The 27,493-nt window shown below is 28.7% G+C and overlaps 3 protein-coding genes across 13 annotated transcripts in view; all 3 read right to left on the bottom strand.

The window, feature by feature from the left end:
* Nucleotides 1-11,089, bottom strand: part of Tlk (Tousled-like kinase) — a 69,392-nt gene extending 58,303 nt beyond the window's left edge. For 3 of the 6 annotated variants that reach the window (XM_076305667.1, XM_076305668.1, XM_076305669.1), the window contains exons 1-2: nucleotides 9,980-11,089; nucleotides 8,788-9,117 (exon numbers count right to left, since the gene is read on the bottom strand). Coding sequence is in view for 3 of the 6 variants with exons in the window: in XM_076305669.1 (XP_076161784.1) it covers nucleotides 8,788-8,818 (31 nt within the window). In the remaining 3 variants the exon portion in view is untranslated. The remainder of the gene's footprint in view (nucleotides 1-8,787; nucleotides 9,118-9,979) is intronic. The other 3 variants (XM_076305665.1, XM_076305666.1, XM_076305672.1) reach the window with 3 other exon arrangements.
* Nucleotides 11,090-14,189: 3,100 nt separating this feature from the next.
* On the bottom strand, nucleotides 14,190-22,434 carry LOC143143419 (late secretory pathway protein AVL9 homolog). 6 transcript variants are annotated; one of them, XR_012991131.1, is made up of 10 exons: nucleotides 21,943-22,386; nucleotides 19,663-19,860; nucleotides 17,626-17,854; nucleotides 17,340-17,529; nucleotides 16,729-17,260; nucleotides 16,517-16,651; nucleotides 16,044-16,432; nucleotides 15,859-15,947; nucleotides 15,370-15,772; nucleotides 14,190-14,376 (listed from the first exon to the last, which is right to left on the bottom strand). XR_012991131.1 is itself a non-coding variant. In XM_076304611.1 (10 exons), the coding sequence occupies exons 2-10, from the start codon at nucleotides 22,009-22,011 to the stop codon at nucleotides 15,567-15,569; spliced, it is 2,037 nt and encodes a 678-aa protein (XP_076160726.1). In that variant the 5' UTR covers nucleotides 22,012-22,253; nucleotides 22,316-22,434; the 3' UTR covers nucleotides 15,047-15,566. The 6 variants fall into 6 exon arrangements, 5 of the variants coding, with proteins under 5 accessions (XP_076160727.1, XP_076160728.1, XP_076160726.1 ...); XM_076304611.1 differs by lacking the exon at nucleotides 14,190-14,376 and having other exon boundaries at nucleotides 15,047-15,772; nucleotides 21,943-22,253; nucleotides 22,316-22,434; XM_076304612.1 differs by lacking the exon at nucleotides 14,190-14,376 and having other exon boundaries at nucleotides 15,046-15,772; nucleotides 19,663-19,856; nucleotides 21,943-22,387.
* A 2,469-nt stretch (nucleotides 22,435-24,903) lies between these two features.
* On the bottom strand, nucleotides 24,904-27,177 carry LOC143143030 (SUZ RNA-binding domain-containing). The gene is made up of 4 exons (XM_076303868.1): nucleotides 27,010-27,177; nucleotides 26,266-26,336; nucleotides 25,708-25,897; nucleotides 24,904-25,645 (listed from the first exon to the last, which is right to left on the bottom strand). Exons 1-4 carry the CDS (start codon nucleotides 27,061-27,063, stop codon nucleotides 25,454-25,456), a joined length of 507 nt encoding a protein of 168 aa, XP_076159983.1. The 5' UTR covers nucleotides 27,064-27,177; the 3' UTR covers nucleotides 24,904-25,453.
* Nucleotides 27,178-27,493: the final 316 nt, after the last annotated feature.

Genomic DNA, 27,493 nt, shown 5'->3' with positions numbered 1-27,493 from the left:
AATTAGCTAACTTCAAAATCGGATAGCTAGAAGAGGATCATAGGTATTAAAAGAAATTAGGAGAATCCCTGACGAAAAGTCAGTAATTTCAGAAACTTTCGAAACAAGTACGTGTAATTCGAACGTTACAATTTTGAAGATAAAAGTACAGTTATGTGAAAATAACCGAGACAGCAATTCTTTAACTCGGTTTTGGACTACACTACACGTGCATTTAATTTCTATCGCTTGCAGCGCGCTCTATCGAATGCGTTGTAAGTACCAGTTCCGGCGGTTGATCCGCCATTTTGTCGCAAAATATAGAAAATGCGTCGACCAGATCAAAAACGATACTTCGTACACGTATCTTGAGATTTTAAACACACATTCAACTTCGATCATAGTTTTATGGGACTTGACCTATCGCAGCGTTACGGTAATTCATTTTTGCAAAATGGATCGAAAATGTCTGCCAAAGCTTATCGAGTCCTCCAACAAACACTTCGTTGGGTTATTTACTCAACAATTCTTCGGTGATATTCAATAATCTTTCCAACTTCGTCAAAAGAACTTCCCACTGGCCTCAGATTCCAACTCGTTTGGCTGTAAGCTCTAGAATGTTTTCGAATAGATGACACGCGAAACACGAAGTCCAAATTTAGAGTCAATCAAACGATTCGTTGTGTCATCAAAGTTGATGATTCCTCTCGAAACAATGCGTAAATCGATCGACGACTGCCCACAGCTGTTACACCTTTGCGTGCATAACTAAAATTCGCACTCCGAACGAAAAGAATCTAATTTTGTAGCATTTTTTGCCTACTTTTCGAATATACAATACTTTTATTGTATAACTATTATTTTTGTGTCTTAATTATTATTTTTGTGCCAGATACGATACGCAGAATTTATGGTCAAGCAGATCTAAAAACCGATATCTATTCAACCAGACTTCACAAATTTGGATGAAACTTTCCAGACTTGTGGAACAGCTAAAAACAATACACATATTTTTGTCGAGCCTCTTTAAATCAAATTTAAGGACCTACCACCACTCTTTAAGCCTCAAACTAACTGCTAATTTGAAAATGATTAAAAATGGAAGAAGAATGTTCGAACAAAAATAGAACGTAGATAGAATCGATAGATGTACTTAGAATATGCGAACGAACAATTGGATTTTTCTGACATCATTCTGATAATAGCTTCTAGATGAGATCCTCAACTCTTGTAAGAAAAGTTTTCTTTTCAATTCTAGGCACGTGTGCTCGTGATACGATGATGTGGTGGCCGAGTATGACTAAGCAATAGGCTTTCAAATATTATCGACTACTGTAGAATAATTGTACATCTGTGATCCGAGACACGATAAATCGACTCTCGAGATAAAATGAGTTTCACATGTATTACTGGGAAATCAAGAGTCCTTCCACGAGGGGAGTGAATCGGCAAAAGCGGGTAATAATTTTATTCACGATCGATGAATATAACGAGTAATGACATACGAAACTCCTGGATCTCGCTATTCGATATTTTTCAAGAAATCTGTATTTAAAGTTTTCATATTTTTTACACAGACGATATGTAAAAGCATGTACGAAGATCAACTACATAAGAAGTTGGCACAGCAATAACGTTTCCAACTGTTCACATTCAAGGACGGTGAGTTCGAATCTCCATGGATTAGCAATCTTTTTTCTCTCTACAAATTCAAATTTTTGTCGTTCCAAATTGTTTTCTTTTATGTAATTACTCGATCGAGTCAATTATCTATAACTATGTGTACTATGTATTAATTTACTGTAAAAATATACCATGGGCTTTAAATAAACCAATTTCGTTCGCTAACACAGAAATATAATTGTATATATCTATATTTTTTTATAATCAATATAGAAGAAAAAATACGTTAATTTATTTTAGTAGAACTTTATACGACTTTCTAAACTCAGTACGAATTGTGTAATTTATCGAAGGAATTTTCTTCCAAAAGAAAAAGTGTCTTTCTTTTCCTACCAAAAAACCAAAAACTAAAGTCAAAACTCTATCCACGAATTGCACCTAATGCTCTGAAGAGTCAAAGTTTAACGAAAATCCCCGAAGATTTTACCTGCAACGTGTACAGGACAAACGATATTGAATCAATTACATAATTTAATTTATTACTTGAAATTTGAGACACAAGTAAACTGTGTCTATATATAGAGAATAAAAAGTTGCTAATCCATGGAGATTCAAACTCAAGTCCTTGGAGGTGGACAGCCGGAAACGTTACCGCTGTGCAAACTTCTTATGCAGTTGTTTTTTATGTACATATCTTAACATATCGTCTACGCAGGAAGTATAAAAACTTTAAATATAATTTTCTCTTGAAAAATATCAAACGGTGAGATCTGTATCATGTATCGCGTTATTGCTCATTATTTTCACCGTGTAGAAAATGTATTGTTACCAGCGTTCGGAGAAAGGACCACAGAGTGGTACGGCAGGGTCATCGACCAATAGGCGACGCTGTTTATGGTTATCGCTTAGCGACGACGTCACGAGGGCGGTGTCAAACATTCTGATTCGGGCGTGGAGGGTCCACCTACCCGTGGCAAGATCTTTTTCTCCCTGTAATACTATAAAAGCGATCTTACTGATCGCTCGCGACCATAGTCGCCGTACGCACGTAGACGATGAGACGCTCGGGACAAGTGAGAATAAAAAAAAAGTACAAAAGTAGAAAGGCAAAAGAAAGGTAAATAGATTACGTTGACAGTGACAGCACCGACGAAAGTTGAACCGCGCTCCTGTTAATTCAAACGTGGTTAATCCAATCGTGTAACAGGAGAAACATCGTAACCGTTAGAGGTGAAATGTAACATCTGGGAAACATCCCGACTGGAAAAATAAATAATAGGATTGCAATGTATACAATCGAAGTAACATGTTCGAACGTAATTTGTGACATACGGCGCACACTTTGTTGCAATTTGTATACACATCGTTCAATGTTTTTACAGATTCAAATATGTACATTCGTTTAACCACGTATTGAACGAATTTTTTTGACTCACAAAAAGGAAATTAACCTTCGATTATTTATATATTCGTGAATCAACGTTCGAGCTGGACAATATATGGCTTGTTAGATGTCTTTGTAAGAAAACAATGGGTACAAGAACTGTTCAAATACCTATTTCGAAAACATATCGAAATACAAAAAATACTTTACAATCACCCTTCATTTGTGAAAATACAATCTGGGATTTATTTTAATACTTTACTGCCTTTATTTTTACAAGGAAACCGATGATACTACGAAGCTACAAAGAATGCTTCCGAGTGATGTTTTCGACGCATGAGAAATTCGACTATTCCCTCGTGAATTGCATTTTTGTGATAAAAGTCCTAATCGCAAAATCTTGATCGATAACTTAACGATCTTTCTAAAAAATTCTACTCGCTAAATCCAACATTCCAACATTCTTCAATTGGTGAATATACATCGCATTACTTCCACAAGATTGATTAAATTTCGATAAATTTGTTGCAAAATATTCGGAACACGTATTGTCGAGGCGTGTAACGGACACGAGAAGGTTAATGAACTACGTAACAAAGTTTATGAAACCCAACAACTCGGATGTTCAACGTGGCTGAGGTTGAATTCGAATTTGCACGGAGGTTCGACCTACACCGAGACCGAGATAGATCCGAAATGAGCTGCAACTGCAATATTACGTTGGGTTCAAAAGGTTTTTGAAGCAGCAATGGGAGTAATAGCGTAGAGCAAAGTTTAGGAAGGTTCTGGTGAAATACGTGGAGGCTAAGATGACGCAGAGTTCGTTGAATGACACAGTGTTTACACGTACGAGTTAGACGGTAGATGGGAAACTGCACGCAGATTAGGGTTGCTCAGATTGCGGAATGAAAACTTATCAATAGAGAAAGCTATGGACTGATGGACTTGTTTATCATTCGGGTAATGTATTGCAAATAAGAAAGCAAAGCATAGAAGAAAATTGTACAAGTTGTGGTCGTCTGGTGACTTTGCATTAAATATTCTAATTTACGTTGAACTACGGGAAACATTACATGGTACAATGTTCGTATAGTATATGAATTAATTAGTTGCATACTACTAATGTTAAATTAGCTATATTTTTCAACCAACAGTTGCTCTTAAAATCCACATTTTACCCCGGATACAAGACAAGGAGTCATTATCATCGCTATTTTTCTTAGAAAATCGTTGTACTTATGTTATTCTTATATTGATTTAATAATTATACTTGTGTCGGGAAGCAGGAGAGATTTTTCAAATAAAATTGTTTTATTTGTACATATAGTTTTGTTAAACTTGTAAACACTTCTCCTTTATAACCGAGTATTTCTATAACCTTTGTAACCTAGAGTTGTGAATTAACACGATAGCTTAGAACGTGTAAAAAATTATACACGTTTAACTTTTGCGTCGTTTCAAACGGAGGATACCATTAGTTGATCGAATAAAATTGGCTAAAGGTTATCCCAGAGGTCATTTCTCCCCCGTAATTTGGGTTTCGCTCTCTTTCCTATAATAATACTACTCTCTGCATCATCCGTCAGGTTCGTGTCTACGTCTCTTTGGTGCTGGAACTACACATTTCTGTCCAGCAACGACTTCCATAATTCTGCATATAAAACTGTAAAGTCCGCGGTGCACGTTTCCTCGTCGTCCAACCGAGCTCATATCGTAGAGAAATTATTTTTTTATGTACCGAAACCTATCTGCAGGGGTGAGATTAAAAAAGTTCCACGAACAAAAAGTAAGGACCAGCTTAATGTATACACAACTATAGTGCATTCGATGAAGTGGATTCAAACAAAATCCCGTGATTGCGAGAGAGCAAGAGATTTCTCGAATATACGAAAATACGATAGAATGTGTACAAGTTACTATTTATGTATACAAATAACAATATTATCGAGAGAAAATTTATTAAAATATCGAATAAAGTAGTCGGAAGAAGAATATATTCAAAAACATGAAACAGATAGAATAAATAACGGTAGAACATACTCTTAGAGAAGGAAACTAATAGTTAATTAGACGAACTGTTTACATCCATAAAATTAGGTTCAAGGTATTGTTATCAACAATAATATTCGGTTACCATATCTTCATCTCAATCTTTTTTTTTTCTACGAATACAAATACTGTACCCTTAGTGAATTCATTGCCTCTAACAATAAATCTTTCATAATCGCTAAACTTGAAAATTGTATTACACGTGCCCCGATGTTTGTAGCGGTTGAAGTATAATTTTATTATAATTTTTCGCGTCATTTCAAGTTTCGATTCACCATGCATCAAACCTACGATACATCCCTGGCCAGTTCACCGTGTCGACGTAGCGGACCAATGAAATTTTGGTCACGTGATAACCTCTGTTTACATCTAACTTCATCTTCTTGTGGAACGTACTATATTTAAGTATTGGATTCGTTCTAATGGACAGGTTAGACCGAACACGAGATTATCGGTCGAAGATGGATAAAATTTGCATCTAAATAAAAGCTTTGAGTAACAAATAAAAGGAAAACAATATTTTATCTTGTTGAGTAGAAATTAAAATTTCCATTAGAGAATAAAACATCGCAACGAACAAATAAAAACGTAACTGTCCGATTGCTGTATGTTGGTTTTATTCGCCATCTTGTATTCGAATAAAATTTTGCCCATCTCTGGGTAAGGTTAGAAAGGAAAGCTAGTAGAGAGGAAACAAATGAATAAATAAGTCAAAATAGAACACGACAAACAAGTCTAGCGGAGAGTTAAAACGGGTGAGATTTAGATATCAATAAAGGAATATAAGATTCCTGTAGTACAAGCGCAGACGAAAGACGTACTTTTACATCTTCACATATAGGGTGATAAAGTGTTAGGGATAACCCAACGTCCATAGAGGGTTAAACCGTTAGTGAACGATTATAATCTTTACTGTCAAATACCTTGTCAAGTAATGAGTATTAACCTAAACTGCTGAGCATGAGTCAAATATTTTACGTTTTTGCATCTATCTATAAAATTCCATTAAAATTGTTGGAAAATTCCCTTCATACCATTTCTATGTTATCAATATTACATTTGATGAATCATTTATTAAACATATTGTTATTTGTTAGAGGAGATTCCTTTAATTTTAATCTGTCTGATATACTAAAATCTATATAATTGTAACAGTTACTATCGTAGGAGATAATACAAATATTTTGTCAAGTCACATTTAAACTAATTGTGTTTAATTACAATGTATACTGTGGAATTGAATAGAAATACGATAGACTGTTTTTAATTAAATTAAGCCTGGATGCATTCCAATTAGAAAGCTTCTAAATGAACTTGCGCTTTGCACAGCATTACTTCATAAATAGACATTCATACAAATAAACAACCAAACATATTTACTTGAATAGTAATGTCTAATGTCCTTCAAAGTGTTTCTAATTTCATGAAATGAAATAAAGTAAGAACTAGATGTTTTATTGTTCGAAAATCTAAGTCCAATAAAGTAAGAAACTATAGGCGTATTGGCAATGACTAAATAAATAAAACAAATTTATAATATTCTATTAGCTAAACAGGTGAATAATGAGAATACAAATTCAGTGTTGTACTATATATTACTGTAATGATACTATATACGAATTTATATTTAAATAACCTTGCGCAACGTATAAGTTTCCTAAACTATCTACATTTTTGGAAAAGGTTCTATGCTAGCTTATAGAGAATAATGTAGATCAATTACTGGTATCATTATAATTTGCCTAAATATGAAAAATGGGCAAAAAGAGAAATTTTATGTTCAATACAACAAATTAAAGAATTGTACATAAAAGAACATATAAAAATAGAACGTTATTATTAACCTATAAAATTTAGCACAATCTAGAATCTGCATAAAATATTATAAACGATTTGCAAAAATATTATTGGACAAAGTACACCTATTTATGTTTCGCGCTCGACGTTTCGCGAAAACATGGCGCAGCCAATTGGAAGAAAGGATGGAAGAAAGGAAGGAAGGTACTTCGCTAGGAGTAACCGATTACGATGTGTATCATGACGCATATCAATCTATTCGAACGAATTATGATACATTTTCTTGAAATAGTGCAGAGTATCCAACCTAAATAGTCAAATATATGAACGCACAAAACGATGCGCGGCGCTATTATCGGCGTGATTAAAATGACATACGCCGTACTAATGAACAAAAACAGCAAAATCCATAGTAAGAGTCACAATTTCAGACTTTATTTAACTTTTCGAACATTTTTAATCGAAGTTAAGTAAGAAAACTTGTAACGAACGACGTCTTTTCAGAAATAGTTGCTATCGTCAATTAAATAAATTATTAACATGTACGATTGTAATTATATTCTGAGTAGATCAGCAAGAGCAATAGAAATCTATAATGTTCCTTCAAAAACAAACGTTCAATTTCTTTACTAGCATGATCCCGCTATATACTTGAAATAAGGTTTATTAAAATAAATAAACTATCTATCCGGTCGATATTAAAATTTTTAGATTACAAAAAAAATGTATTTTGTTGAATTCCATCAATGAAGAAGTGATTATTATACCTATCATCCCTATACTATTAATATATCAGTACTGCATTGCAGTGCATTCAATAATTTAGCTATTGCAATTACAAAAACAAAATTTTTTTATGACAAATTTATATGTTCATGTCAGAATTTCCCAAAAAGAAAAAACAATCTATACCAAATTTTATTAAAAAATCTAAATATTTATTTGAAAAAAAAAAAAAATTTTTTTAAATATATTTTATAATTATTTTTTTATTGAATAAAGTATAATAAATTAAACAATTTTGTACTCTAGAAATTTTTGTCAATTACTTCTAAAATTGTCAATAAATTTTGACTGAGACCTTTAATGTTATATCTCAGTAAATAACTTACAAAAAGCAAATTTGATAACCACATTAATCGGACTTTAATGTAAACATATAATAAATGAAATATATTTACTTTTAAAATAATTATAATATTAATGAATAATACAATATTAGTTGAACAAAAAAATATTTATGAATGTTATAATTAATACTTCATAACAAAAGGTTATATTACTACATATTGCATTCATAATATTTATAATTGAATACAATTATAATCATAAGCATGCAATATTAATTTTATAGAAGTATCTTATAAAATAGATTGCTGTGTTATATTTATCATACTGATACCCAATTTTTCATAACCAAATATAATATGATATCAATAGTTTTATAAAAAAATATACATAAGCATTTTAAAGATATGTGCTTTGGTACATTTTTTTTTGTGGCTTATCTAATCTATTGCATATACCACCTGACTGTAACAACAAGTCTTTTGTAATTCTTAAAGAAAACTCTGTGAAACATATTTTACTAATTTATAATGTTGATTGTAATTAGTGAAATGGTAAAATATAAGATAGAAAGTAACAATACATTCATTATTTCTTCTCTATCAAACATAAAATATAAAAATAAAGAAGCACAATATATAAATTAAGTTAGCAAGTACTGAATATGGATATTATACTATATGAATGATTTAATTTATTATACATTTACGCTCTATTAATATAATTCAATTATTAATATAATAGACCTATAACCATGACAGAGAAGAATGTTTTAACTATTAAAATGGTACTTTATGCTTTATACATCTTTAAACTGTAATAAGTCAAATTATAAAATTTTTATGATATAAAATTCATTCACACAATATAAAGTTTATAAAACTTACCACCACCAGAGTTCCAGCAATTATCAGTCATCCCTGTTTATCCATCTGCAAAGTTGGCACTACATTATTACACTGATATCCAACTTGTTCAATTATGTCACATCACAGATGTCTTTGCCAGAAATATGCACTCTCAATGCACTTTTCATGAGCTTCTTGTAACCAATAAGGAAACTCTCAGCTTTGTCGAATCGTATTGCACCAATGAGAGCACCTGTTTCATTATTGATCTCACAACACTCTCTTGATCATAGAGTATCAAATAAATTCAAATCATGTATTTACATACTCATAATTATATCTGCATAAGTTATTTTTGTAAGTAGATGTCTGCAAAGAAACGTTAAAGAAGATGTATTAACAATTATGAGACTCAATATTTACATATGTAATTTGTTCTATTTCGTTTTTTTCAAAAACAAACTAATCAGATAAATATATACTACAGACATTTTATATTATGTGTATCTCCTTCGTATTTGAATTGGACACTCCGATTTACATATATAACAATTCAGAACTAGTTTCTCTTAAATAATTTCACAAAATAAATTGTTTTTAATGTAAAATATAGTAATTTAAATATTACAATAATCCATACAAAAATTAATAAAAATCTAAATAATACTTTGAATATATAATGTTTCACAAAAAATGATTGTTTAACCTTATAACACTTAATAGAATTAAAAATTTTAAAAGATATATACATATATGTATATATACAACAGATACATATGTATGTGCATCAAAATTATGTGGAGGTGTATATCTAATTGCATATACCTGTATGAAGCAGTACTTAAATTTTCTTTACTTTCAGAATCACACTGTAACATTAAAAGCAGTCATTACTTAAGGAAAAATATGAGATTCATTCTTCTTCTTTTTCTTTCAATAAAAAAATTTGTTTAGAGGTAAGAGCAAGTGTATTAAAAAAAATGACTGCCGTATTAACCTCAAGAATACAAAGAATGAATAAAAACACATCTAAGTAAGAGGTAATAGATTAATTAATATTTGATTTCGCGTAAATAGGAATAGCCAATAAATACCAAGGAGAGGTTTTGAAACCTTGTAAATAAATGAAATGGTATGGCGAAAACAGAACGATATCATCGTTTATAGCGCTGATCAAGGTTATTTATACAAGTCAAAGAAAAATCAAGACACTTGAAACACGGTCATGTACCTGTTGTGCGGTGAAATGCCGTATCACAGGCACAACAATCAGCTTAAAACTTGAAGTGAGACACAAATCCGTTTTCTCGTCACACGATAAGATTGACGAGCTTCACCTCAATTTTTCTCAATGACGCCTAGAAAATGTCGAATTCCTTTTGCAACTTTGAGGTTATCACGTAGGATCAATAGAAATTTTATATCGTAGATGAATCGCGAGTCACTGTTTTATGGCCGCAGAAATCAAAGACCAAGCCACTCATAAACTAGGCCTGACATCATGACAGAGACAGGAACGGTCGTGATACGTGATTACGAACGGATGACCGAACGCGCGGCAATGGGGGGTCTGTGTATTGTCCGTGCGTAGCTCTCTCTCTCTTTTTCTGGTTCGCTACTTCCCTAGATAATTCTATCTTCTTCGCACCGGCCAATACAAGGTTAAACGCTCATTAACTGGAAACAGCACACGCTGCCACGTTTGTGAATTTCGGTGGCTGACCACTAAATGCCCCGTATGTTCAACGTACTTCGCAGCACATAATAAGCACTATTCTTTCCTTCTATTTCTTGATTTCTGTCTCTTTCGTTTCCTCGATCTAGCAGCTACCTTTCTCTTTCTTTCTCTTTCACGGCATAGCGCACTTTGCTTATTGGAAGAAAGGGGAAAAACTCATCTGGAAAATGGCTGCCGCCCGCCAGTTACCGATTCATCCGTTTCTTGCATAGCTACTCGTAACGAGAATAGTAACGAGCGTGAAAACACAAACAATGCTGATACTCTTTGTACTCGTTCCGATAGATTGTTACTGCGACAAAAACACCGATTACGCGACGGAGCGACATATATCCTAAACGCCGGTACACACACGTAATAATCGCAGTACTTGGTACTCCGAGAGAATATACATACTAGATTTATTCATCCGACTATCGTACGACACCTCTTTCTTATGCCGTGTATACACGCGTGAAGAACACAGCACTCGTTAACACCGTGCTTTATTGCGGAAGAATCACTGCAACGAGCAACGACCGTCAGCGTCTTAAAATTACCCGATTTTCTTCCGCACGTATTCTCATCGGCAGTGACGTCGCTTCACTATACACTTGCACAGTTCTACTGCTCACTTACTCAGTAATCTCGTTCGCCACCTTACGACTTCGGCTATTATCGGTGAACTACGATGTTTATTCGGCCCATCGGCTGACCAGTCACGATTCACACTGAGACCGTCCCTGCTTCTCGTTTACATATTGCTTCGTTACTTTCAGACAGTAGACAGAGTTACCAGTGATTATTCTCTTGATCGCTGAAAATACACGCGGTCAATAGGATTTTTCTTACAGAATGACGGTCTGTTTTTTCGAATCTATTTTTGTCCAGAATACTGTCATTGATTTTCTCTTGTCATCCAGCAACTGAGATTGGCAAAACTTCCTTATTAATTAGAATAAACAATTCTCGTAATAGGTATAATAATGAATAATTTATTTGCGTAGTAAAATAATTTTCAGTTTGGAAAATATATTAATATAGTAAAAAGTAAAAAAAATTTAATGGAGTAAAAAAATAATGAACATATAATACATGTTGTATAAAATGCTCCAATTATATAAGCATAAAAGTATTTCAGTTCTAATAAAAAGATAATATTAACAATCATAGAGTGCAGTATTAGCACTTTAAACATGAAGTGGAAAATTTCCTATATGTTGCTCAATATGATATTGATTTTATTCACAATCAAAAACTTACATTAAAAAGATTTTTATTTCAAATAACTTTCAACAACAAATCTTATTTACATGTTCAATTTAGTATTCAATATATTAAAACTGCATTTTGTAATCATCAATGATATATTATGAAATTTAAAAGATTAGATATTTATCTATATACAGAAATAAGTTATAGTTAACTATGTATATATCTGTACTAATATAATGTTATGTTGTGCATAGAAGTTTAAACACATTCTTACCTATAAAAACATACTATACAGACATGTTAACTTTTTGGTCACCCTGTATATTTTACTCTTCAAATATAGTTTATAAAATTAATGTTATGTAGCTGAAATTAATCAAATAAAATAATGTAAATCAGCAATTAAAAAGAATTTAAATTCAATATTTATAAACTAAAATAATAGAAATGAAACATAACTATTGTATAATCATGTTAAATTTTTAATAGAGTATTAAAATATATTTTATAATGCTACAAATACACATTTTATTGTTTCCTAATTAAAAATTTTAAAAGTTCACATGATTTAATGGCAACATTTGAACAACTCTTTGTAAACACTTGTATTTACATCCAAATTTAAATCAAGAAATTTAATCATATGAATATAACATTGGAGATAATTCTTTTTTAATGAATAAAATAACATATATACATAATATAATGCTGATATTTATAATTAATAAAATAGATTTTAGTTTGAAATAGTATCATTTATTGTTACAAGATTTTAGACCACAAAATTAAAAAACATATAATCATTTGTTCCTTTTTCTTTAACAAATGTAGCGTTGTGCGAAATAAAAGCTAAACACATTATTTCCATTTTTTAAGAATTAACAAATTGCACTGTTGAAATTGCATAATAGACTATGGCAAATTATAAATAAGTTTTATTATGACACAAATGTTTGCATGTTTTCATTAAGCTATAAAAACTTTTTATAAATATAGAAAATATATTTAACTAATTGTACGTAATAAAACATGTACTAGTCATTAATATTATTTTTGAGTTTGGTATGGATACGGCTCAAAGTTCTATAAAGATTAGTCCACAATTTTTTATTGTTTTCCTTTTCTGTTAAATTGTTATATGACCATATTAAAACTCATTGAAACAATGATTGCTTATACTATATCTGATATTCTTTCATATCTCAAAATACACAGGAAATATTTGCATGTATGTATAAATGTTAAATATATTTATATATACATGCATATTGTAAACTGTATTATTAATTAACTTTCGGTAGTGAATACATTCTTTCCATTTTTGAAATTGATGAGTATTTTGATGAATTTAAATATAGAAAAAATCAAAATAAGAATTTTATGATAAAATATATAAATTTACATAATGAATCAAAATTATATATATAAATAAACATTATGTGAAATACAAAATGCATTATCCTATCTATGTAACCCTGTTTTATACTTAGATAATAATTAATGAAAATAAATTTTTATTCTACACACTTTAAATTATCACTGAAAAATTCATGAAAAGAAAACAAATTTCGGTATAATATACTTAAAATATATAATACGTGTTTAATGACTAGTATTTATAACACAATTTTATTATATAAATCTTAATGTTTATATCAGGGTTTGAGTAACTGTTTTAAACTATTTTAAACCGTTATATAAAATTTGTTGACGAACGAGTTATGAAGAATTGTTATTCAGAATAATTATTATAGAGAACCAAAAAGGGGAATATATAGATTCTGATTACGATTTCGATATTAGTTTTCCTCTCGATTTTATGACGATTACATCAGTACGTTAAGAAAATAAAACGGTTAAACGTATGTCGTGTTAATGCAGCCTTTACGTTAAAATTTTTTATAAATAAATATATAAATTTAAAATAACAGATTAAAATATTAATTTTATATAAATTTACAAATTTGTTATAAATTCATGAACTATATACACTTAATAAATTTATTTATATATTCATAGAAAATTGAAAAAAATTGAAGAGATTTATAAATGTACAAATTTTAAAGAATGTATATTAGATTATTTAATACTGTATAGATGTAGTGTACATTTAATAGTTTCGTTATCTAAATACATACCATTAGAAATCAATGGTACAACTACGAGAATTGATATTAGAATCCTTACTGCAATTGATATGACTTTTTTAAGTTCCCTAAAACAGTTATTTCAAATAACAAATCTTCATAATTCTTTCAATAATTGAAATTGATACTATAACTGTTTTCAATCCCTGGCTTATATGAATATTAAGAAATTTATTTGCAGTATTATTATAAATCATAAGATCGACCCATATTTATGTATATCAATATGTATGACATACATATTTAAATAAAGATACTTATTACTTTTTTTTGCCTCAACTACAACATCATGCTTACAGTTTCTTTGTTTAAATATTGATGATTATAAGTAAAATATCACAATTACTAATTCACTTATGTTTTGAAATAAATTAATATATATACTTGCTACATATAATTCTTAATCATTTAAATATATCATATCAATATATTATATAATAAACCTTTACTATGGAATAAAGTCTATTAGCAGGTAATGCATTTTTACTGCATTGTAGAAAATATATCACATTAATGGCGGTCCGATTTTCTTAAATTTAAGGCATTAATCTGCAATTTGTAATGGAACAAAATGTTAAATTAGCATTTCAATAACTCACAAAAAAAATCATTTGAAAATGCATTTCCTACTCTAATTAAACACATATATTGTTCATTGTATGCTAACACGTACTAATCTAATACATTATAAATAGTCTGCATACTTATCATAAATATAAGTTTATAATAAATTACAAATAACAAATTACAGTAATTTGTTTTGGAAGTTATAAAACTGTGTTAGGTTCCTTAAAAATTTTCTTCTAAGAAGAAATTATTACAGTAATATTTTTGTAATATTTTCTGATTTTTATACCACAATAAGACAATAAGTTTATGTATATTGAAAGTAATATTCCACGATTTGAATAACTACATCACATAAAAGAATTTTAATATTATAGGCTGCAAGCTAATATATCAATGATTTGACATTCTCGATAAAAGATAATATTTTGTAAAAGTATAATAGGTATTACGCAAATCGTTCACGACATAGAAATTATATATATTATAAATTTTGAACAATTTAAAGTAAAAACTTTTAAAATTATAATATTCTAATAGTACACTACAACATTTTGAAAGAGTACTCAAATTATTATGAACAAAATGTTTGAATTGATATGATTATTCAGATATACATATTTTTGTTTTATCTCTATATACAAAAGATAAAGATGCAGGTACTTCTCAATTAAGAGTATCTTTTTTCTGTGTAAATAAAAACATAATAAATGTATATATTAAATAGTAGCTATATCTTCGTAGTAAAAGTATATTTACTTAAATAAAATTAACTTCCTCCTTTTTTCAACAAATTAAGAAATCACAAATAAAAAAAAAAAGAAATAATCAGAACATATTACGCGCAAATTATTAATGCGAAATATTAATAAAAATTGTCTACATAATTTCTTTGCCATACTATCACATTAATACATTGTTCAAGCTCTATTTTAAGTATACTATTCATTTTGCAACTATTTTTTGTTTTCTTACCTGAATCATTTTTTTCAGATATATTGAACTTCCTTGATTTATACAACGGCACCTTAGATATTATGAATAAATTATTCTTACTCTACCATACCTATTTATTATTATGGTAGGTATAGGATCACTCTTTTACATATGTTCTTAAAAAAGTTTCTTATAGCCACTGTAATAAATGATTAAAACTTTTGCAGTTTTCTATATTATTCTACAACAACTCCTAGATTTGTGTTATTAGTAGACACATTAATTTCTTCATCTTTTATAGTAGTGTTATTAGTTATAGTTGAAAATGTTTGATGTATATTGGGAGTTTGATTGTCAGCTTTTCCTTCCTCAGCTGGTTGAACTGTAGTTAATGTACTCCACCAGTTAGAAAAAGCTCCTTTAGCTTGTGAAAGTGCACCACCTAATAAATAAAGCACATTATTTTTATTTTATTTTAAAAATACGTTACATAATTTACATATGTAAATATGTAATAAATCAGCTTACCTACAGCTTTCCCTGTTGTTGCAACTGCTCTTCCAGTTGATGCCATTGCTTGATTTAACTTTCTACCACTTTCTGTATTTTGCATTGTACTGTAATATATGTATTATTTATGTTCACAAATTTAGTGTTTTATTATTCTAATAATAATAATTTAACTGATAGATTCACTATGTAGTACTACTTACTGTGATAATCGTAATTTCATATCTTGCACTGATAATTGCCCTGCAAATGGATGGCCAGGTTCTATATTATTGATTTCTGGCTTATTAGAGTTACTCCACATTTTATAGTTATTTGTTGAACGCCAAGCAGTAATAAATGCCGAGTTGTAATGATCAGACTGACGAGTATCTTGTTGCATAGATGTCCGTAACATACTCAATAAATAGACTCGAAATTGAGTTCTGATCCATTCATCTCCACCTTCCCAACCTACACCATCCAAAAAAATATCTTTACGAGGTTCTGCTACATGCCTAACTACGTAATCTGCAAATCTTAGATCTTCTGTTGTAAGATGTAATTGTCTTCTCAATTCTGGATCAGTTGCTTCTATCCGTGTATTGTCAACCTTTGTATATCATGGTAAAAATATTGATCAATTTGTTTAAAAATTGATTTTTATTTAAAAACTAAAATGTTAATAGTAACTTACTTCTACCAGTACATCAATAAGTTGTTTCTTTTGCTTAAATAAAATATTTGTTACTCCCACTATGTACCCTCTAACATTACTATCTGCCAAAAGATCCAAATATGGTAAGGACAGATATGGTAAACATAAATAACCCTTAAAAAAATTCAGAAATTATTAATGATTTGTTGCTCTATATATTTGCAATGATAAAGTTATTCACATTTTCATACCTTCATAAATACATTTAAAGGTAAGCCACAAAGTTCTGGATTTACATGAGCAATTTGAGTAATATTATTTGTTAAACGTGCATCTGAAAGTGCATCATTACTTGTGTCACGTGGTAAAGTATTGTCAGTATCTGTTGTTCCTAATGTAATTGTAGTTACACTTTGTACTCTGTGTACATAGTCATTTGGTTTTCCAGAATACATAGAATTATTTTCCTCTGCATATGACTCTGTACACTCTTGTGCAGATTCAACCTCAATAACTTTCATATTTAGATTTTCGTTTTCATTGTTATTCTTTTGTAATGTCATGTTTCTAAATCCATCCATGTATTTGTCTTCCATAGTTTCAACAGATTTATTATCATTTATACACAATGAATTTTTATTAGAATTACCATTAACCTGCTCTTTCAGTGTATCTGATATGTTATCTTTAACAGAATTTATAGAGGATACATTGTTATCTATATTATTTGTTGATATTTCTTCTTCATCAAATGTAGGAATTGGAGACATAGGTCTAGATGGTCTAATAGAAAAATAAATTATACAATTAATGTAATAAAAATAAATACTCTTTAATTGTTATTTAGTGTTGTATATACTACCTAACATAAGCAGCTTGTTGTAGGCCATGTTCAATCATACCCGGATATAATGAGAGTAATGTCAATATTGCTGCACATAATGGTTGCACAGGTGATTGATAAAAAACTATTTTTTTTTCTAACAGAAGTAGTTTAAATAACAGAAGTGCTTTATGGCGAAATTGTAGAATAAAATCCCTTGCACATAATCCTATAAATGTTAATATTGTTTGCATAAAATATTTTTCTATACCGTACATTAAAAATTTTAATATCAAGAAAGTATTTGTTACTACTTTATAGTTACCAACAAAGACTTGTGATGGTATTTGAGTCTCACTACTCATACAAGAATTAAGATGATGGTAAGTGTCTTCTAATAATGACACCTTACTAAAATCACCTTCATCAAAGTATGCATGTGTTATTAAAGCCATTTTTACTTGAATATGACCATATAATGGTAATGTACTTAACACACAAACAGATTTTTGTACAGTGCCCCTTGTTATGTCAGATGTGCGGTTTTTTAACTTCTAAAAATTAATTAGTTGCCATTATTACTGGTGTTCCAGATTTTTAATAAATGTTACACAATTCTACAATTTTTATATATTTTTTATGCATATTAAAAATATATAGTATATATATTTTTTATTGAATTAAAAAATATTCTTTTATATTATTTATAATTAGAAAAGCTAAAGTGGAAACATGCTTTTTATGAGTTATAGTTCAAATAATCTGGTTTTATGCACTGTTTAAGACACCCCCTCCATCTTTGAATACTACCTAGCCACTTGTTTTTCTGAAAAATAAGATTTTATTCGATACCTGATACTTGAATGAAGAATAATTTTTGAAAGTAACACGCCTTTAAGTAATATAATTATACAAGATAACTGATTTTAATATGTAAATGTAAAAAGTAAGACAGTTATGTAATAGGAATAACTATGAGACATTGTACGAGATATTACTGTACATTAAAAGATTCTGTTTTAATATAGGTAAAGAGAAGATAAGTCATATTTAATAATAACACATAAGATTCTTAAATAATTTAGAAATAAAATATTCTTTTCTGAATTTAAAAGTTGAAGAGAATAAATTTTCATATCATACATAGAGGTAGACTAAATGAATACTACAATACATAAAAATCTAACAAAATTACAAAAAAACGAACGTTAGAATAAATATTAAGATGAAAAAGCTGGTTATACAGAAAATAATCTATCTCTTTTTAAAAATACTGTTCTGTATGTAATGTTATCTTTCATGTTAGCACCAAACAAATTATGAATATAAGATATTAACTTTAATGGACACAATCTAGGATACTTCAACATGTTGTTTGATTTTATAAATTAAAAGACAAACTGATATCAGTATATATTTAACTTTTTTGGCTTCATATTGTAAGGTGAATATTGTATAACTATTAATGTTATAAATTTCAGTTGATTTTATAATAATAATATTAATTTATTGTGTCACTTTTCTGCTTTTTATAGATATTACAAAGTTATGTTATGGAAAATGTCCATCCCATTCAAAATAAAGAATGAGTTAAAAACGAGTGGCCAATATCTGTAACTTGAACCATAACTTACTAAAAATATGTTTTCATTTTCAATCTTTAACCTATTAGAAATTATACAAAATCTATCATTTCCTTATCTCTTTAATATTATATACATTATACAGGCTATTTCAATTCAATTGATTCATGCAAATATCATGAAAATTATTAGTTATAGAAAAATGTTTTAGATAAAAGGAGAATAGTTCTGTGGAAAATATTACATTGTAAATGTAACCTGTAAGTGAAGATATTTTAGTCATTCAAAGTTTGTAATCAGTTTTTTAAATGAAATGAAATAACCTGCATTAGTTGAGGTTATTCAAAATCATTTTGTCAATGTAATATATATCAGATAAATTGTTACTAAGCATTTAATTAGGAATACTACATTAGCATATGATAAGTATCAGAACCTAATATTATCAATTTAATTGTAGTATTGACTTCTACATTGAAATTTTACTTTAAAATCGTCACATTTGAAGTGTCAATACTATGGGATAAAAAAATCTTAAGCAAATAATTTTCTGTTCAAATTTCAAGTGATAGTTCTATTCATATGTCCAATAATTTATTTGAAAAATTTTGTAGCATCATAGTACTTATAGATACTTGCATAGGTTGACTAAAATAATAAAAATAATTACATGAAAAAATATTAAACTGAGTATTTTTCATATTATTAATATTGTATAATGAAATAAATGTTAACAAGTTAAACTATAATAAAAGCCTGTACGTTAAAATTATCATTACCTCAACAGGGATTTGTCTAAAACATGAAATACCATATATCGTGCGTTTTGCATCATTCAGACTAGGTAAATGGAAGTAAACTGTATCTTCATCATAATTATGAGATCCATCTGGTAAAGCAAGAGTTGGTAAATATTTCCAGCCTAGTGGACATTCATTTGGAGCACCAGGCACCAAGGGAGGAAATGAATATTCTACCTAACAAATTAAAAATTACTATTCAAAAATATTACAAATTTGAAATTTGTTGTATTATATTTGTATAATAGCATCATTAATAAACATTTATATCAAGTTAATACAAGAGATAAAATGTACATTATCTACACATAAAATTATTATATTTTCCATAATAGTTATAAAGGTATAATATACTTATATTAAAATATTAAGAACCATGATATATATTTTTTATTATATGCAGAGTGTTTCAACATTTTATAACAAAGTTGTGTCAATATATTTGACAAGCAGAAATAAGAAAAAAATATTCGGTGCATATGATCCAGTAGATATAACATTCAGAGTTGTACCGAAAACATGACACATAAGTTTTTAATTTTGTCAATTTGGTATTGTTAAGAATAGCCTATATTTTGAAATGGAATACTAACCCTTTGTAATCCTATATTGAGCTAAACTTATCATTGTATTTTGTTTCAGTCATCAGTTGATTCGAATACAACATAGGAATTTATAACAAATTTTAAGTGCATTTATCCTTATAAAATAATAATTTTATTCATTGTTGTAGAGAATTATTTTTCTTAATTCCTGTTTTATAATATATATGAGATTTCAACATTAAAGTGTAATGATGTTTACTAATGATAACATCAAAGCAATGAGCAATTGACAAAAATATCAGCTAGAATTAATTAGCAATTTTAATTAATTATTCTACATCCAGAAAAAAGAATAAAAATTGTGCAGTTTGCTCTAACTGTAAAGTACTAGGTGGAAAGCAAGAGACTTATTACATATACAAAACATGTGAAAGAAAGTCTTTTATCGTAAATTTATTGTTATATTAGTTAAATACTAAATATTAATCTAACTGTATATTATAAAATACAAATAAAACTAGCAAAATTAATCTGAACTAGTTACAATGAAATATAAAAAATAATTTGATCTACAAAGAGTTTTAATAAGTAAATAATTAATAGATGTTACAATAGTAAACATAATTTACATAAACAAATTAAATAAGTATAGTTGACCTATTCTTCTCTTGTATTATACTATCTTGGTTAGACTATTCATTTTAAAGTAAGAGTATATAATTTATTTTTATTTTTGTCATTACATGTTGCACTTAAACTCATTCAAAAAGTGCTTATTTCAATTATAGATTGTGCTTACAAAAGTAAGTCTGTGATAGTTTCCTTCAAATTTTTAATTTTTATTATAATTTCTTAATAAATTGTCCATTAATTTATGTTTACAGAGTTCTGCTTTTTATATCTACCTGTGAAACATATTGGCACAGCTTGGCTGGAATATTTTGGGACACCTTGTATTCATATATATTTATATACTATATACAGGAAAAACTATTTAAGTGGGAATATCTAAATTTTTCCATTGTTTATGTATATATGAAAACTGTTTACTAGAGCGTATATCATAAGTAACATTTTTTTAAAGTCATTTGTTTGAGATTTCAAGATCATCAATGTTTTCTTCAATGTAATTATACATTTTTTTCTGTAGTTTAATTTTTCAAGTCATTTAATGCATTTTATAAGTATCGGAGAAAGGTGTATAAAAAAATAAATCCTTGATGAAATATTTTAAATGAAAAACAAAGAAAATGGTAGTTTTCTGCTTGCAAAACTTTGGAACAACTCTTAGAAGATTTATAATATGATTTATTTAAAAATAAACAAATATATGGTTCCATTTGAAAAGACATTTATGATTTTAAAATCTCAAAAATATATGACCTTATGAACAATTTTTGATATCATATTTAGCCCTAGAGCAATTTAACTTTGCTCAAATATTCCTTTCATGTACCTATACACAACAGATTATGTGGTATTAATATACACTCTGTATCTTTACTTAATAGAGATATAGATTTTTATATTAGTTTATTTAATTAAACATATTGCCATGGAGCATAAAATTGCTGATTTTTAATTTCCGAAATATTAGAATACATGCATTGTCATTACAATGAATGATATTTTGTTATGAAAGATGTACAATGAAAAACATACATAGAAAAAGGTAGGTTACTAGTTGTATGATAAAATAATAACAGTAACTTACTTGACATCCTTTTTTGTGATGAAATCCAACTACAATCACATGAAGTATTGGTCCAACAGATTCTGCCATATTTTCACAATATATATTAAGTACAATTTATATATGGGGCATTGATTAATTCCCGAATTAATTTATTTCCTTCATTTTAAACAAGTAAAAATATCTCCTTTTTCGAGCAGTCGAACTAACATTCATATGCGTTTTCGATTCACCATGTTAGTTTCATAGCTACCAACTAATGAACTGTTTTGTCTGACGCTATGTTCTAGAGTAGTGCCATGCGTGTTCCCACTAGCGTTTAAGGATCACCGCTACATTGAATTTACGACATAGTAAGCGCAAAAGAAATATCCTAATTGATATGAATACTCACGTTTGAACTGTTCCATTATAATTTTTTCTATTGACCTTTCTACTGTCCCTCGAACGCTAGTGGGAATTACTTAGAGTAGTTCGTTTTGGGTGCTTACGTGCTTATAAACATTGTTTACACTGTTCGTTTAGCGCTATAAATGTTTACAAGAACAGTAGTGACGTCACTGTGACATATTCGTTCTCACAAATGCTTATTTCATTGAAATAGAACCCTAACGTGTAAGTTCTTATAAACATTCTTCCAGGCTTAAATTTAAATATATAATCATGGAAGCTGTAATGTTAATATATCTTTCATACTCATATAAGTGAATACGGATGAACAAAAACATCTTTCTCTTTTATTAAAAAAATTAAAAAAAATATCCACATTGAAAACTATTAGATATAAATGAAGACGCGAAGGAGGTACAGAGAAACTATAGCTGTTTGTCAAATTTTTGATTATTTCTGACGGATGTTGATTGTTTAGGAAAAAAGAAATAGCACAAAATATTTCATTATGAATTTTTTATTTTTTATTATGAAAATTAAAGTTTATTAATATAAAATACTTATTATATTTTTCAAAATACATATGTAAAATAAAAAACATATTTTGATGCATTTTACATTAGTAAATTGTTATAAATCGTATCTCTTTTTATATGATCTGCACTACCTGTCCTTTAATCATTAAAGCTTCAAAATAAACGTCTGTATATACTCGAGCAAATATGAGTATTTAAAAGTCAAACCAAACGGCTTTAAATAGTACACTGTGTCATAGATACTTGTCGTGTATGTGTTAAACTTACAAAATCTTGAATACTGTTGAGTGATTGACAAAACAGATTCTTATGTTGAAGACACTTATCGTGTATGTTTTTATGTACCAGAATTTATTCCAAAAATGCAATGATATATATTTAGTAAACAATAGTTTAATCCTTGAAATCAGTAATCTATTATAAATTTTAAATATCCTAGAACTGTAAATAAAGTATTGTTCTTATTTGATGTGCACTCATGTTTATGTTGAATGATCCAATTTTATTTTCAAAACACAGTACACGCCATCTAGAGTTTTAGCTACGCGACAAGTAGAAACTTGTCAAGAAGGGGAAGAAGGTACATTGACGTGTCGCATTCTCCTCAAACAGAAATATTAATGGTTTCTGGGTTCATTGCTGCGCGATATAGATGCGTAGAAGTATTTATTTAGAGAATATCAGTCGCAGTCACGTGATTCTGTTAATCTGTGATCATCTTCAAGTGGAACAGACAATAGATTTATAATTTGTGTTAATAAATGTTAACGAAAAGGCTCTATAACATTATTCGTTGGAATGCAATAGCTGCGTAATCAAGAACCCGACGCTATTTCATAATATTGTATGTAAGCTGAATATGAGTACTACTTTCTATGGATGCAAAACTGTAACTGTCATTAAATGTAGCTATCTAAAAACAGACAATTTTATCTGTTTAAAATGATTGAATACAGCGTGTTACTGGATAAATAATTCCATCAGGCAGGTGGTGATTCTACGTGTGAAAATAAGTCGAAAAAAAAGAATAAAATTTTTCCGTTTGAAGCTTCATTTGTGAGAAAAGCGAGTTTGAAAATTATAGCATGACCATCTTCGTTTATACTTTCATATTCGTTATCCTCCGTAATATTTACATTACTTCGGCTACTGACTACTGTATCGTCAGTCCGTTTGTATTGGTCGAATTGTGACAGATCTCGCTATAGCGATCACAAATAGTTTGATGCTCGTAACGGGAGTGCGTCTGTAGCAACTAAGTATTACCCGATAATAATAAAAAAATGTATTATCTAAAAATTTTCAAACTCGTTGGCTAAGTATTACCTAATAATAACAAACGTATTATTTAAACATTTTCAAACTCGAATTTCTCGTAAACGAAGCTTCAAACGGAAAAATTTCTTTTTTTCGACTTATTTTCGCACATAGAATTACCACCTGCCCGATGGTAACACTCTGTATATAAAAATTGTGATTTTTTCGAATTCATCGTTATTATTACATTAAAGAAAATATATCTAAACGAAATTAATAAGTACTTCAAAATTATTAATTTCAGTTTTTGTTTTTATTCTGTCGATTCAGACTACATTCAATATCAAGGGGCGGTATCGGATTCTCGTGTTTTTATGTTTAATTAAATTATTGTTACATTAACAAAGACAAACGCAAATGAAATTAATATTACTTAAAATAATGTATTGTAGTATGTATAATTCTTAATAAATGAATATATATTATAATACATTACAATCTAAGAAATTAATTTTTCTAGATCGTAGATACTTTATGTAATACTTACTACTGCTTATCTTCAGTTTTATTGAAGAAAAAATGATTTTTGCATTTTTTATTTCGTAATATTTAAAATCATTATCGTTAATCGAAATTTACACAAGCGTTATTATTTGATTTATTTTATATTTTATTAATAAAAGTAAGTAAAAATACTAGAACAAAAAAAAGTTTGAACACATTCTGATAAAACTAAGAGTAAATTATTTTTACAAGATTAAAATGTATATAAATTTAAAAATTACGTAATATTTTTATAGACTATTTATGAACTACAGAAAACTAAAATTAATAAGAAAAAATGACTTGCCAAAATATATAACAGATTGATATAAGAGAAATCTTTTATTGTACAATTTGTTTCAAAGACTTGAGTAGCACATACAAGTGTAGAAAGTAAAATAGTTTCCCACTTCATATTATACTGTAATTCAAATATTTTATCTTAACGTGTTCCCTGCACGACGATTGTAGATACTAATTTTTTAATAAAAGTTTTTTAAAATATGACAAACATCAACAAAACATAGCATCATATTGGTAAGAAACATTACCATTTCTATAGTGACTCATCTTTGCCGATTTATAGCCTTGATCCTTTTGTAAGTACGGTCTATGTAAAGCACTGCCTATAGGGCATAGCACTTACTATGCTCCATTCAAAATGACAGGAGCAGAATGCTTGTATTTGGTCAGAAACATTAAGCTGTTTCCTGCCATCAGCCTCATAGCCGCCTCTCTTCCCCGTGCCAAGAAGAAGGAAGAAGAGGAAAAAGATGGGTGAAAAGTGTTGATCCCTGAAAGACGCGCTACCTGCGTACATTAAACCCCCGTGTTCCATCTGGTCCAATAGGCATACGAAGAATATTATTTGGTAGACCACTACCACTTGGAGTTATTGACTTTGGTTGAATTCTACTTATTTCTTGTTCTAATTTTTCTTCTGGACTTTTTTCTTCGCCTAAAATTCTTTTTCTTGCTTCTGCATATTCTTGTTCCCTCTATAAATATTGTTTATTATATAGTATGTTTTCATTTTCATTACACAACATTAAATTTGTACCTGTTTCAAAGTTTTTATAGGTTGTTTTGGTTTATCTCCATTTACTAATGGTCCATCACCACTACCTTGTGAATCTCTTGTAGGTCTTTTTAATATTTTTACTGTTGGTTTTGGAGGTACATATTGAGATCTCATACCATCTTCACCCAGTATTATCATTCGTGTATTTGTACTGTGATTAGTTTTGAAGCTAAAACATATAATCACAAGATATTGTAGTAGAGAAATATTTTAATAACTATGATATGTATAATGAAGTAAAAAATTAATTTAGACCAATGTATAATTGGCTCAGGTTTATGAACACGGCAATATTAATTTGTAAATTAGTTTAATATAGATATCAATTAATTTTAATTATTCATGTCTTAGACAAATCTAAATAAATTAAGTTGCATTTTAAATTTATATTTTATACATATTTTTTCTTTAATTAATTGTATTATTTTCTTATTTAGATTAAATTATTCTCTGTTATTTCGTCAATCATTCAAATTCTTTTTTATATTTTCTTTAAATTAAAGTAAACCATTAGAAAGTTAATCTTTTTGAACTTACCTAGAAGATTCTATTTCTTCCAATGCTTCTACCGCATTTATCTGGAGGGCATCCAACTTTTTGTCAAGAGCCTAAAATCGATTGTAGTTCTAATATTACATTATCTTAATACAATAAAATGTCATACCACGATGCACATATGTCATTTTCAATCATAATTTTCATATAATTCTTCCAAATTTCCAATAACTAGTCACTTTTTATCCTTAAACACGTTAAAACATTATATTTTAATAATATAATACTTAGTAGTTCAAATTAAAAAATTCAACGTGTTTAGCAATATACGCTTATTTAATAAAAGAGAAAATACAAAGTGCGGAAAACTCTTACAATGATATTCTGCAGTTAAAAAATATTACAGTGTTCTATAATAAATAATTTTTTTTTTTTGTCGCAATAGAAAGGGAACCTTATGGAAAGCAATGTACATACTTTCTTATTACCACTACTATCAATAGTCACATGGATACCTACCTATGTAATATAAGAATATAAGACATATATAATCATTCATAAGACAAGAATCTAAGAATCCAAGAATAATTAAGTATAAGCATTTTCTTGTACCAATTATATATAATATTATTTTATTGCACAGAAATGTTTTGCTTTATTGTGTATGAATATTCGTAAAAACTAACACTTTAAAAATCTCCTTCGTGATACAGGTTAACACAATTATTCCTTTATTGATACCATTTTAAATAACACTACCTTAAATAAACTAAAAAAGTAACTTACCCCTGATTCCTCAATTTCTTCCCAGCTCTCAAGAACGTCGTCCATGGTTGACATTCCGTGATTTATGTATTAATTTCTAATTTTTACGTATTACTGCGAGAAATTTAACAATACAGCCTTAGCATGAACTACCGAGGAAAGTATAGGCGAGTAGAAGACTAGTATACACGTACCTCTAGGTAAAAAAAGTCAAAATAATTGTGCTTATATCATGTTAGCCAAATAAAGGAACTAAAAATGTCCTAGATAAATTTTTGTTGGTGTTACTTTCAAAATAAAATAAAATTTTTCGTAATAGCGCATTATATTTTTATGAAATTTATGGAAACTTACAAAGTAATGCATAAAAGTTTCTGACGAAATATATCTTTTACTTTTCGTTCCGAAAGCAAAAGTTGAACGAATTTTTACTAATAATGAGTATAAAGGTGTGACAGATTAAAAGGAAATTACATAACAAATAAACGCTGTTGATTATATCTCA

The sequence above is a fragment of the Ptiloglossa arizonensis genome, chromosome 2 (genome assembly GCF_051014685.1).
Source record: "Ptiloglossa arizonensis isolate GNS036 chromosome 2, iyPtiAriz1_principal, whole genome shotgun sequence".
NCBI classification, from domain to species: Eukaryota; Metazoa; Arthropoda; class Insecta; order Hymenoptera; family Colletidae; genus Ptiloglossa; species Ptiloglossa arizonensis.
The sequence above is the reverse complement of the archived record's forward strand: the minus strand, read 5'-3'. Positions and strand labels throughout refer to the sequence as shown.

What these genes read in the sequence shown, in the direction of transcription:
- LOC143143419 (XM_076304611.1), bottom strand. Translation starts at nt 22,011, where the DNA reads ATGGCAGAATCTGTTGGACCAATACTTCATGTGATTGTAGTTGGATTT. An exon ending in ACCATCACAAGTCTTTGTTG is followed by an intron (nt 17,530 to 17,625) that starts GTAACTATAAAG and finishes TAACATTTATAG; the next exon opens with GATTATGTGCAAGGGATTTT. An exon ending in AACAACAGGGAAAGCTGTAG is followed by an intron (nt 15,773 to 15,858) that starts GTAAGCTGATTT and finishes TTTATTTATTAG; the next exon opens with GTGGTGCACTTTCACAAGCT.
- LOC143143030 (XM_076303868.1), bottom strand. Translation starts at nt 27,063, where the DNA reads ATGTCAACCATGGACGACGTTCTTGAGAGCTGGGAAGAAATTGAGGAA. An exon ending in AAGAAATTGAGGAATCAGGG is followed by an intron (nt 26,337 to 27,009) that starts GTAAGTTACTTT and finishes AATCGATTTTAG; the next exon opens with GCTCTTGACAAAAAGTTGGA. An exon ending in GAAGAAATAGAATCTTCTAG is followed by an intron (nt 25,898 to 26,265) that starts GTAAGTTCAAAA and finishes TATATGTTTTAG; the next exon opens with CTTCAAAACTAATCACAGTA.